The sequence below is a fragment of the Engraulis encrasicolus genome, chromosome 4, assembly GCF_034702125.1.
Source record: "Engraulis encrasicolus isolate BLACKSEA-1 chromosome 4, IST_EnEncr_1.0, whole genome shotgun sequence".
In the NCBI taxonomy this organism is placed as follows: domain Eukaryota; kingdom Metazoa; phylum Chordata; class Actinopteri; order Clupeiformes; family Engraulidae; genus Engraulis; species Engraulis encrasicolus.
In genome coordinates, this window is record NC_085860.1 from 40,272,148 (window position 1) to 40,285,684 (window position 13,537).

Below are 13,537 nucleotides of genomic sequence, written 5' to 3' on the forward strand. Positions count from 1 at the left end.
CCGGCCTGTATCGACACTTCCTATTCACACACAGCAGAGCAGACTGCTGGGTGGCAGAGATGAAAATAACGGATAGCACCTCTGACAACACACACACACACACACACACACACACACACACGCACACACACGCGCGCACGCATGCACACACGCGGAGACACGCACACACACCTCCATCCATTCATCCATCTCCCTTTGTCGTAGAGACAACTCCATCCAATCTACGAAACCGCAGGATCTTCCGTCCGTGTAAAAACAGTGAAGATAAATGCAACAATCCCAACACGTGGCCACACCACTGGCCTCCACCCACCCTATCTTTCTCCCTCACACATAGGCCTACACATACATCCACAACCCAGCCACACGCACACACGCACACACACACGCGCACGCACGCGCACGCACGCAGTCATGCACACGCACGCACACACACACACACGCACGCAGTCACGCGCGCACACACACACACACACACACACACACACAGACACACAGACACACACACACACACACAGACACAGACACAGACACACACACACACACACACACACACACACACACACACACACACACACACACACACACACACACACACACACACACACACACGCACACGCACCCAGTCACACACACACCCAGTCACACACACACTCTCCCACACTGGTGGTCTGGGCTGTGGAATGCAACTGTGCTGTATAGCGAGCGGGGGCTGTGAATAGGCTCTGAATGGGTGGACATGACAAACGACCACGCTGCTTTTAGCTGCCGTTGTAGCGATCACATGCTCACAGTCATAGGACAGAGGCACACACTGACACACACGCATACACGCACGCGCACACGCACACACACGCATACGCACACGCACACGCACACACACACACACACACACACGCACACACACACACACACACACACACACACACACACACACTGACAAACACGCATACACACACGCACACACGCACACGCACGCGCACGCGCACGCGCACACACACACTCGCACACACACGCATACACACACGCATACGCACACGCGCACACACACACACTCGCACTCGCACACGCGCGCGCACACGCACACACACACGCAAACGTGAGGACCAGCCCAACACAGCACTCCCACAATAGGCTGTTCTGTATACTTCTGTATACTTCTGTACTCCAACACTGCAAAACTCCTTCATATCTGGCAAGGTACTAACTAACACCCATTCAAAATGTTGATCATCACTTATTGGTGAAAATATTACCCTGTGTACATGTACCTGTTTACCTTCAATTAAATAAATAAAACATTTATTACCGAATCTCTGCTACGAATCAATGCAGAATCAAATCATTGTTAGTGAAACAGACTTCATTATAACCAATTTTCTGACAATAGAGTAGCTTTATATGGCAATTCATTCAAAGGCATACTATGCAAGCAGGTAAGCTATTGAAGGTGGGCCTTACCTTCCTCTGCTGTGGAGAGTGGCTCCAGCTTCTCTGACTCCTTCCCGACTTCCCGGGAGGATGCACTGAGGCACACCTCACCCAGAGGGAGGCTTGGCTCTGGGCCGGGTAAGAATACCTCGTCTGGACTCATAGACGCGCGAGGAGGAGAATCCACTCGGCCCTGTAGAGTTGTGTCCAAAGCTGGGTCGCATCCGTTGGGGCTCAGCTGTTCAAGTGGTTGCTGCTCACTTTGCACAGTGTGTGCGTTTGTTGCTTCTGTGTCGTTCAACATTAAGTGTGTGTGAGAATCTGTGTCACTTTCGGCCCTGTGTGCAGGACTCTCTGTCTGCTCTATGCTTGAGTGTGTGTGAGTGTCCGTCTCCTCTGTGCTGTGGGGTGAGTGTACTTCAGATTGTGCCTCACTAAGGCCTGTGTCAGTCTCTGTCTCGCTTTGGGATGCGTGTGTGACAGGTGTAGTCTCCTTTTCAGCGGTGCTTGTGCGAGTGTCTGTCAGACTTTGGGCTGTGTGCAAGCAAGTGTCTGTCTCACTTTGGTTTGATTCAGTGTAAGTGTCTGTCTTGTGTATGTTTGTGTTTGAGTGGGTGTCCTCAACCTGTCTATCTGAAACAGCAGAGTAGGAGGAAATCAGGCACACGTCCCCAGGAAAGGGGGACTCGTCAAGGCAGACTGCCAACACAGGTCTCCCTGTGGAGGTTTCAGCTGGAGACTGAAAATGCACATTTCCCACCAGCACATGTGTGTTTCTCTCACTACCCACCATATCTCTTTCAGACTCCAGAGTCCCCTCGATACCCATGATATCTCCTTCGGAATCTTCTGCCTCCTTTGCCTTCAGATCAGGTGACCGGTCGCCCTCACAGGAGTCCACCACCATCGGAGTGGCCTCCAAGGCAACCTGTTGGCATTCCTTACCGGAACCTTCCGTTGACCTGCACCGCTCATCTTGAGACAGCTGAGGGGACACGTCGGCACACACCACATACTCAGGAGAAGATGAATGCCCGTCCGGACAGAAGTCTTTGGTTTCAGACTCCTGTGGGGTCCGTTCAGATCTGTGGTCGTCCACGTTACAATCCGACCGACAACCCTCTCTGACTATCTCCTCCACTGGACTCCTCTGCAACTCTGCCTGGGACTCTGCTCTGGATGACCCAGTCTCAGGCTGTTCCTCCAGAGGAGCAGAAAGTGCCTTGCTGCTGGAATTAGCATCCACGGTAAAGGTTAAACTCAAGTCTGTTTTTGCCTCGAGGGCTACCGTACCTCCTTCTGTGTGCTGCGGTCTGGCTTCACTTATTCCTGCGGTTTGCATTGGATGTGCCAAAGAATCACTCTGGGAGTTAAAATCACCCCCTTTAATGCACGATGCCTCGCTTAGACTAGTGGTTCCTTTGTCCCGATCGAACTGTTGGCTGTGAAGCATGTCCGTTTCAGAAACCATTCCAACACTCAGCGCCGAGTGAGTATCAGCAACCGTTCTCTCGACCGCTGTGGTGTGGGCTTCAGACACCATTCCTTCACACCACACGGTGAACGTTTCAGGAAACATTGCCTCAGTTGGCTCTGTGTGTGTTCCAGGAACCGTTCCCTCAGTTTGTGTGGCTCCTATATCTGGACTACTTCCTCCTGGGATAAATTCCGCCGTCTGCTGCTCCTGTGCACCGTACTCTCCCGGCGACAATCCTCTTTCAGACAAATTGTCGACCTCTCCTATCCTCTGCTTCGCCGTCTCCGTCGTAACGTGTGAACTCGACTCAGTGTCCACTACGTTGTCTGGCTCACCTTTTGTGGTGACAGATCCAGCATCTGTTGAAGTGCATGGCTCAGAGTCATTAAACGACTCAGCACCTGTGTCTGTGGCGGCTTGTCTGTCCTCTTCTGTGTGTGCAAACGGTTCCGAGCCTGTTGTCGTGGAGACGTCCTGCTCTAAGCAGCTCCCTCGTCGCTCTGTTTGAGCGGGAGCTGCTCCCGCTTCTGCAGGTGGTTGGAGGGGGGATTCCAGAGGAAGTGTGGGCTTTTCCGGCTCGCCATTCTCCTCTTGTTCCCCCTCTTCCTCCCTTTCTTCCCTACTCTCCTCCTCCTCCGCGGGTGCTGCTGCTGCCTGTTCTTCTTGTTCAGATGCCAGGGTGCGCTTCAACACTGCGGCATACGACAGCTCCTGCTGCAGCGCCACACCTGAGAGTGGCACGGGAGGAGCTGTGCCATCGTCCTTCTCATCTTCCCGTTCTGAACTCTGATTGGCCTGCTGTTCTGAGTCTGCCGTCTGATTGGTGGCTGCTGTCTCGGTATGAGCAGCAGGCCCTGCGGTCTCACGATCTCCCACATCATCAGCCACAACTCTGTCACATGCCTCCGGGCTGCAAGTGTTCTCAGCACAGTCCTGTTCTGATACAAAGGCATCTGATGATGCTGCTGCTGCTGCTGCTGCTGCTGATGCAATCACCATACTGGTTCCATCTGGTTCCGGTAGGTGTGTGGGTCCAGGAGCCATGCCAGGTCGTAGACTGACCATGAAATCCAGCACCTCCTCCTGCTCAGTTGAGGAAGAACATGTCCTTTTAAGAGTGCTGTCTGTCTCTTCACGCTCTCTTCTATCATCTGTCTCTACTTCACTGTATATGGTGTGAGTGTGGGTGCGTATGGAGGAGCTGAAGTCCGTCTGAGGCAAGGAGTCAGTGACAAGGGACCCCTCGCAGACACTGCTGGTGGGATTTGATTTTTCCTGCTGCTCGGTAGGAGAGCAGGCCGCGTGACTCTCTGTGCTGTTCTCAGTCATCTGCCCGGTGAGCTCTTCTTCCTCTCCGTTACTTCTCCCTCCAGCCATGTTATTGACCTCGAGGCCCCCGATCGCTACTCCATCGTTGGGCTTGTCAGCCTGTTCATCCCCCTTCTGTAACAACTCTTCTGATGGCTGATCCAAATCTGACGTGGTCTCTATCCTCCCTTTTTTGGCAGTTTCCTTTTCCTTTGACGGTTCGCCGTCTGCCAAACTGTGTTGAGAAATGAAGCCGTCGTCTTTTGCTGCTCCCGAAGCTTCTTCTCCACACGTGCTGGAGTCTTCCCGGTGGCCGTTGTTCAGAGCTACTGCTGGCACCGGCGGAGGAGACGACTGAGTAGTAGTGCCGTCACTCCCCGAGTCCGGCTCAGTTTCCTGCCTCTGTAACAGGCTGTCCGTCATCTGTGGTTGGCCCACGTGACCCAGCGGAACACTCGTCCCCTTGTTGTTCCCCCTCCCTCCTTTTACTTCTCTCATTTCCCTCGTTGCTTTATGCTGCTGCTGCTGCTGCTGCTGCTGCTCCTGGGACTGTGTGTGGCCCATGGTGGTGGTGGTGGTGGTGGTGGTGCTGTCTGTGGAGGTGACTGTTGTGCTGCTGGTTTCTTCCCCCTTGCGTTTCTCTTCCTGTTCTGCTGCTGATGGTGACGGAGACTCTCTGCCGGATGCGAGCGCTAATGTTGCTGTATCCAGAGACGTGTGGTCTTCTGCCTCTGCTTCCTCTATCCGCTGTACTGTAGCAACGCTGGCAGCTTCCAGCCGCAGCACGTTTCTCGCAGCCTCACTGCTGTCTACGAGCGAACCACGCCACTCCTCCTTCTCTTCCTCCTCCTCCTCTACAGCCAGCAGTGGTGCAGGTGATGGTGAGGGTGGTTGTGGTGGTGGTGGTGGTGGTTCACCAGTAGGTCCAGCTCCAGCCCTCTCCGCCTCCCCACCTGCCTTGTCTCCTGGTCTCTCCCCGTTTGGACACAGGTCACCATCCCTGGCAGACCCACCGACATGATTCAACGGCGGCTCTGCCACCTGGCCATCCGTGGGCCTCTGTGAGAGCTCTGTGGGGGGAGTGTCTGTGGTTCCCTGGGTCTCGGCGTGGTGGTGGGTCTTGGTGCTGGTAGTGCGGTTACTGTTGTGGCTGCTGCTGCTGCTGCTGGGGCTGTTATTGTTATTGTTGTTCCTCCTGCCGCGTTTTCTTTTGGCCGCACGGCGGGACGATGATGATGATGATGATGAGCCGTTCGGTCGCCCCTTCCCGGGTCTGTCGTCCTCACTTCCTGTGGCAGGATACAGCCGCGCTAACTGCTGTTGCAACTCAGCAACGCCGCCCTGCAGAGGGGAAAAAAAAAAGAAATGACAAAGAAAGAGATGAACACACAGGACATATGAAAATAACACAGCAGCAACTCTTGCCTTCAGCCACTCTGCACTTAGTCTTCATAAAAGAAGCATGTGACAGGCTCAAGAACAACACAGAACCACATAAGCCCAGAGACATTCATTTAAACGCTGTCACACACAACAAAGACCATACGGCTTCAGAACGGAGAAACACATGAGATCACTACCGCAAAAGACGTTAAGCTAAAACACACAAGATGTCAAGCGTGACCAAAGAAAACAGCACTAGAAAAAAAGTCTAGACACCACTACCGTGATAACACAGACAAAAATCTTATATCAAACAAAAGAATCCTGTCTGCTTGAGAAAGCAATGCAAAAAGGGCAATTACAGCTGAATGCACACAGATAAGGAAAGATCCCTGGAAGATAAATGAGATATGATAGCCGATACCCGGAGCCACAGCCCTGGAAATGCCAGTTTCTTGCACATACTTTTGCATAAACTAACACACGCCCACATGGCACACAGGCAGGCAGGCGGATAGCAGAAGTAACTCCCATGGCTTCAACAGAAGTTGACACAGTTTGCCGTCCCATTCGATCAGCCCCACTCGACAACTCCAACAGGTCTCACCTCTCTGTGGTCCCTATGGCAACGGATGAGCTTCTGGAAGTCCTGCACCTCTCTCTGCAGGGTGGGCGGGGGGTTGCCCCCGGGGGCGACGTGCTGGGTCAGCGAGTAGGTGCGGAGTTGGGGGTGGTGACGCAGGCACCCTCGGCCCCCTGGGAAGACGTTCCTCTCCTCCTCCTCCTCCTCCTTCTTCTTCTTGAGCTTCTCTAGTGCTGTCGACTCTGGGGAGAACTGTTCTTCTTGTCTGTGTGGAGAGAGGGAGCGAGAGACAGAGAAAGAGTAAGAAAAAACACCCTACAGAGCTTAAGGCAGGCGGAGGCCCTGGTCACATGAGGGTGAATCACCCATGTACTCTTGCAGTACGGCACGGCACAACTCACACACCCACACCTTACTGAGCAAATCATACGCTGAGCCTCCTCAAATACCCTGATTCTTACACACACGCACACACACACACTATAGCTATGGGTTCATTTAATCAATCATACACACACACACACACACTTGTATGAACATGCATACAGTATATGATCACACATATACAGTATGTGTGTTCAAATAATTGTAGACACACACACACGCACGCACGCACGCACGCACGCACGCACGCACGCACACACACACACACACACACACACACACACACACACACACACACACACACACACACACACACACACACACACACACACACACACACACACACACACACACACACACACACACACACACACACACACACACACACACACACGAAGACTCTCTGGTGTACACGCCTTGTACTCAAAATACCTACGCGCTCACACACGCGCACACACACGCACACAAACACACACGTGAAGATTCTCTGGTATACAAACACTGCAACCCACATAACTACACATAGCTCTAACCCATCTTTCAGGTCGTTCAGCTTCATGACTTCATCGTGCTTGTTTCACTTTTTTCGGTGCAGTTTTTCCTCCAGGGGCACTGCGTGCATGTGTGTCTGTCCGTGTGTGTGTGTGTGTGTGTGTGTGCATGCGCGCGTGTGTGGGACTGCCATTCTGATTGTGTCCGGCCACTGAGCAACAATAAAGAGTCATATAAAAACATGCCGTACCACTTTAAATAAAAACCTGTTTAATCAGTAATGCACGGCTGCACGCCCACACACATGCAGCACACACACACCCTGCGTTGGGCATTCAGAAATAGTGTGTACCGCGATTAAAAACAGACTTCCTGCTTTCGGTTTGTGTGTGTGTGTGTGTGTGTGTGTGTGTGTGTGTGTGTGTGTGTGTGTGTGTGTGTGTGTGTGTGTGTGTGTGTGTGTGTGTGTGTGTGTGTGTGTGTGTGGTAATGTGCGTGCGTGCGTGGTCCACTGAGGGCAGGCGTTAGCCGGTGGGGTGGTGGAGGTGGCGGTGGCGGTGGTTGGGGTGGTGGTATGGTGCTGCGGTGGCGTTTATTGCCCAGCAAATGAGCAGGTTTATAACAATGCAGGGAACTGAGTAACCTATTCACAGACTGGTGATGTCATGGATGGGGGGAATAACATGAGTGGGAAGAGCAGAACAGAGGAATACATGAGTTTGTTATTCTGAATGGGGAGAGAGAGATAGGGGGAGAGAGAGTGAGACAGCTAGAGAGAGAGAGAGAGAGAGAGAGAGAGAGAGAGAGAGAGAGAGAGAGAGAGAGAGAGAGAGAGAGAGAGAGAGAGAGAGAGAGAGAGAGAGAGAGAGAGAGAGAGAGAGAGAGAAAGAAAGAAAGAAAGAAAGATTGTATGCTAGAGACAGTGGAAGTGGGGGGTATGGTGTAGAGAGAGTAAAAAGACCCGATTACTGGTTTGGTCCGTGCCCAACTACTGGGTGAAGGGTCACGGTGCTCTGACATCATAATAATGGGACACAGACACGCCCACCCATGATTCCCCCAACTCTGTACCCTCACCCTCATCATGCCGCCACTAAAACATTACTTACACTCAGTAATGATGGCAATTATAGCAAAACAAAATTGAATGCAGTAGATACAACAAAAACAGGATGAAAAGAGGAGACTACCTCACACGGTCAAAAAAAAGCAAACAAGAGAGTAAAACGGTGCCCATAAAAAATGGGATACTGATTGGTACAGACACATGAATGCTGAGAGGCACTCCTGAGAGTAGAATGAAGACGTGCACACAGTCTACAAGCCAAAACAAAACTATACTAAAAAGACTGGACAATGAACACGTCTAAATACACTACTACTGCAACATGACAAGAACCACATGAATGTGCCAAAGCAAGTCTGATGAAGAGTGAATAGCTTGAAAAACATTAACCGGGAAATGAAAAACACACAATGGGAGCAACAGTGTGGACATTTCATTTTATTTGCCAAAAGATGGAAAAAATCTGTAAAAACGGTAACTAATAGCTTCCAGGGCTGTAGTACTCGAGTCCGGACTCGGCCCGAGTCCGGTCTCAAGTCCGTTTTTTTATGGACTTGGACTTGTCTCGGACTCGGTATTGTTTGGACTCGGACTTGTCTTGGACTCTGACAATGGTCTTGCCAAATTAGGCTTTTGGACTCGCCGGGTCTGTCATTAAGTTTTGTTTAGAACACTGGCCATCATAGATTGTAAAGTGGAGCTTGAAATACAATAACAAACAAGTTTTGTCTTCACATCCATGCCATATAGGTTATCTTCTAAGGTTCATACTATTGACGTTCATCCTTTTCATTGTCAAACACTGACCGACATGTGACTCGGACTTGACTTGGACTCGAATCTTTTTGGACTCTGTCTTGTCTCGGACTCGAACCTCTTTGGACTCGGACTTGTCTCGGACTTGACTAGTACTGGTCTTGGACTTGTCTTGGACTCCACAAAGGTGGACTTGACTACAGCCCTGGTAGCTTCTATTTAAAAGCATTGAACCCTTACTGACTGACTTCTACGAAGTAGTCGTTTTATGATCTTCCTTTACAGCCAACACCTGGGCCCATAGAGGTCCGCTGCCTTGATAGTGTGCATCCATGGCTAAAGTAAATTATGTCAATCAGCCAACTCCATGACATGCAAAGTCAATGGGTGTCATAAAGTTCCAAATAAGTCGCTTATCACAGTATATGAAGATAAAACAGTCTCTTCACCACAGACAGAATGCTTCCTTTCAGTGCTAAAGAAACAAACATTAGAATACAGATTCCACAGCTGAATGAGTTGCTAACATGACGTACAGTAAGGAAGGGTGTGAGAGCAGTCTCCTGAGAGTTCGAAAACAATGGCACTATGACGATCATATGGCAAATTCTTCTGAAGGTGGTAGGTCATCCATCAAAACACAGTCACACACACAGACACAGACACAGACACAGACACAGACACAGACACAGACAGACACACACACTGTACATTACAGCACTCACGCACGCACGCAAATACACTTCTGCAGACCCACACTTCTGCAGACCCACACTTCTGCAGACCCACACTTCTGCAGACGCACACTTCCACAGGAGCACACTTTTCCAATCAAAGTCATTTCTCCATGACGACCGCGGAAATTAGCAGAGGCTAATGCCTAAACGAGCGGGTTGGAAAACGGAGAGAGCGCAGCCAAGCCGTCACTTCACATTTCCAGTAACACATGATGTGATTTGACGTGCTGTGCTGTGTATTGAATTAAAGGGAAGGGGATGACCGTCAGTGAATTCTTAAGTTAGATATCATTTGAAATGCTTAAACAGTCTCGCAATGGGGAAAAAAATCTCGAGAATGAAAAAAAAAAATGTTTTAATCCTTCCAAATGTGTCCACATTCTGTTCTCTACTGCCCTCAGTATTCATTCTCTCTCTCCTTTTCTTTATTCTCCATCTCCATTTCTTTCTACATTTCTGTTCCTATCTTTTTCTGTCAATAGCACTAGGTAGCTCCCAAGTCCAGTCCCCCGATGGTGTTTGTTTGTGTCTCGCGACCGACTGGTTGCCCCATCGAGAGCTTCTCCTTTTGGGTTAGTGAGGGGCGAGGGCCAGAGGGGCCGGGGAATAAATCTGCATGAGGGATCCCCCTTGGAGGAAAGGGAGGGCAGGAAGGAGATAAATCTGTTCCCAGGTCAGACAGGAGGGGGATTTATCCAGAGCTGTGCTGTGATATCTACACTAGCCTTTGCTCTCCTACCGGAGACCAACCTGTAACTCTGGCCTTCTCTTTCTCCCTTTTTTTTAATCAAACCACAACTCTGCTTTCAAAAGCAAGAAGATCCTTTCTGTGGCAGGGTGTGAAAATGCAGAAGGAAGTGAAGTTTGAACACGTTCCTTTAGATGTTATCATGAGCGAGGAGCGCAGACACATTCTCTCCCACACACACAAACAAACACACTCTCTCTATTCACCCACATATTATTACAACATATAGCACATATTATGAGGGCATATAACACATATTATCATTGATTACACGCTGCATTACAGCCGTTCAAGTTTTAGCAAAGCCGAACTAGCAAAGTCCCGAGCTACTGTACAGCACTATGGCAGTCTGCATCTAGTAAAATACGAAAGGCAAATGAAGCATGAAAATATGACTCTGGATGAACCTTTTTTTCCTGGCAGTCAGCATTATAATGTTGGCAGGAAGAGCAGGGCCAGGAGAGCAGCACAGTGTGTCCCAGAGGGGGCAAAAGCACATGTGCAGAAGAGACACACACGCATAGAAAGGCCTGCGCACACACACGCACGCGCGCACGCACACGCACACACACACACACACAGACACACACACACACGTATGTCGTCACAACCACATAAGTCAACATCGGCTTAAACACACAAAACACCAGTCCTGTGATTCCCACAGAGTCCCAAGTCACTTCCAGTGCCCAGTCCTACTTCAAACACAGACATGTGACCAGAAAGGGACTGCCTAATATAGTGAAAACAAGAAATTAGGAACTTATGTGTGGACGTGTACAGTGTTCGCGCTACGGTAGTGTAAGTGCTCAAGCATATCTTACAAAGACACGTACATACACGACATGACTGTAAGGACACAAAAGATGCACACACACACACACAGTTACACAGGCACAGGCTCACACAAACTCGAAATAAAAGAAAAAAGGAAGAAAAGGAGAAAGAAAAGAAAGAAAAAGAGAAAGGGAAGTAAAGAAAAAAGACAAAAGGAAAGATTGAATGATTTCTTCAGACACAAGAAAAGCAGTCAGACTCACTGTTGATGGTGCTATGTGCATTCAAGCTTCTGTTTTGAGGCTGTGCTGTTGACCGTTCAGGTATGCAACTACCATATATATCTGTGCTGTGTCTATGTGTGTATGTGTATACCTGAGTCTTGAAAGGCTCACTGCTAACTTCTTCAGCAACTTGGTCAACTTAAGTTGCGAGGCAATTTGACATAGGCAACCAAACAAGTTGCTGACTGGTTAGCAACAATACTACCCCGGTATCTGTATGTAGGCTATGTTATGTTGAACATGCAACACTCACTCTTCTGAGAAAACACCACTGGCATCGATAAGTCTGTCTGTATATATGACTGTATATATGCAGGTAATGTCGCATACATGCAGACTCACTGATGTGAGAGCAGCTCTGGAAGCTATACCTGTGTGTGTGTGTGTGTGTGTGTAATTAATAAGTGACTGTATGTATGTAGTATGTTACATTGCAAACATGCAAGACTCACTGATTTGATAGCAGTTCCTGTAGCCGTGCGTGTCCGTGTTTCTGGGCCTCCCGTGCGGGCGTGCGTCCGTGCTGGTTGGGGTGCCGCAGCGCCTCCCTACCCCCCGGCTGCTCCAGTAGAAACAGGGCCACCTGCCGAAGTCCCCGCCGTGCCGCGAAGTGAAGGAGCGTGTCAGGCTGCTGCTGCTGCTGCTGCTGCTGCTGTCCACTGTCGACTAGAGGAGGGAAGGGGAAGAGGAAGGTGGGCAGGCGTCAGCGCTTTTTTTGTTTTGGCCCACTTGACTTTGATAAGGTGTCACATACAGAGAGACACGAAGTGCAAAACTGCCATTTTCTATAAGTGATCCTCCTTCACAGCCGATTGTTTTGCACAATCCACGGAATGACTGTAAATCTCTTTGCGATTCACTGAACCACAAGACAGGGTCCTTTTCTAAAAAAGTACATTTGAGCAAGCTCTTTCTGGAAAACAGCCAGAAAAGCCAGGTAGCCAATGGCGTTTTTTAAACCCTCCCACCCACAGAAACCCCCCATCAGAGTCCCGCCTCTGGACAGGCCGCATATGGGGTGAGCAAACAGGACGTCATGGGGTCGACAAATATATACTGCATGTATACCCGTCATTCTCAAACTGTGGCCCAGAGCACAATGGTGGGCCCTGGAGGTATTCCAAGGGGGCCTTGAAATAATTTTCTAAAAATCAGAATTGTATTTTTGTGAGTTGCTGTTGATTTTTTCGAGTTTTATCATATTAAACTATTGGGTCAGAGGTGGAACATAACCCCTGATATACCATGTCAACTATACACTATGTCTAGTCACACATTTACATCTGTTTTGTTTGTGCATGTGATCGGCAATCATGCTGACTCACATACAGATGCTTCTATAAATGATAACAAAAAAGATTAAGTATGATGGTCAGATAATAATAAATGCCAAGTGAGATAACAAAATAGAAATAAACGCTAAAAAAGTGAGACTAAATGCATACACTACAAGCCTGTATATACACTCTGCACTATTCCAAAAAAAATAGACATTTACTACACCTTTCTGTGTGTATTTACGGTAACACTTTATTTTAGGGACACATCTATTAGCACTAATACATACAATGTTAATGCCTGCATAAGTAACTTGTAAGGCATGTACTAAGCAAATGCTAAGGCCTACTAGGTCCTTACTAAGGTTAAATTGGTAATAAATCCCTTATTGTGCATGAACAAGACATTTGCGAATACATGCCTAACAAATGTTTGATTTTGCTTTGTACATGCCTTACAAGTTACTTATTCAGGTACATTGTATGTATTAGTGCTAATAGATGTATCCCTAAAATAAAGTGTTACCGTATTTACATTTGACAAAACAGCCCAACCTTCTCAGAGGGGGTTGGGGTTGTAAATCAGAGAGGACCGTGAGGGTGTGCAGGAAGAGCAGATAACGAAAAAGGGGAAGTGAAAGAAGAGGAGAAGCGGGCCAGTTACAGTGGGTACAGAGAGGAGGGGAAGGGTAGAGAGAGGAAGAGAAGGGGACTGAGAGTTGGGGAGAGGGTGTGAGAAGTAGGCCACGAGGAGTTTGAGTGAAGGCGAGAGTGGTGTGGAGGGGTGGGTGGCACGGGAGTGGGATAGATACAGCTCCAGACCAATGTGTTAGT

At 49.3% G+C, this 13,537-nt stretch overlaps 1 protein-coding gene across 4 annotated transcripts in view; it reads right to left on the minus strand.

Moving 5' to 3' along the window:
• akap13 (A-kinase anchoring protein 13) overlaps positions 1 to 13,537 on the minus strand; it is a 151,406-nt gene that overhangs the window by 77,043 nt on the left and 60,826 nt on the right. For all 4 annotated transcript variants that reach the window (XM_063197419.1, XM_063197420.1, XM_063197417.1 and 1 more), the window contains exons 5-7: positions 11,879 to 12,092; positions 6,207 to 6,447; positions 1,462 to 5,557 (exon numbers count right to left, since the gene is read on the minus strand). In XM_063197419.1, coding sequence (XP_063053489.1) covers positions 1,462 to 5,557; positions 6,207 to 6,447; positions 11,879 to 12,092 — 4,551 coding nt within the window. The remainder of the gene's footprint in view (positions 1 to 1,461; positions 5,558 to 6,206; positions 6,448 to 11,878; positions 12,093 to 13,537) is intronic.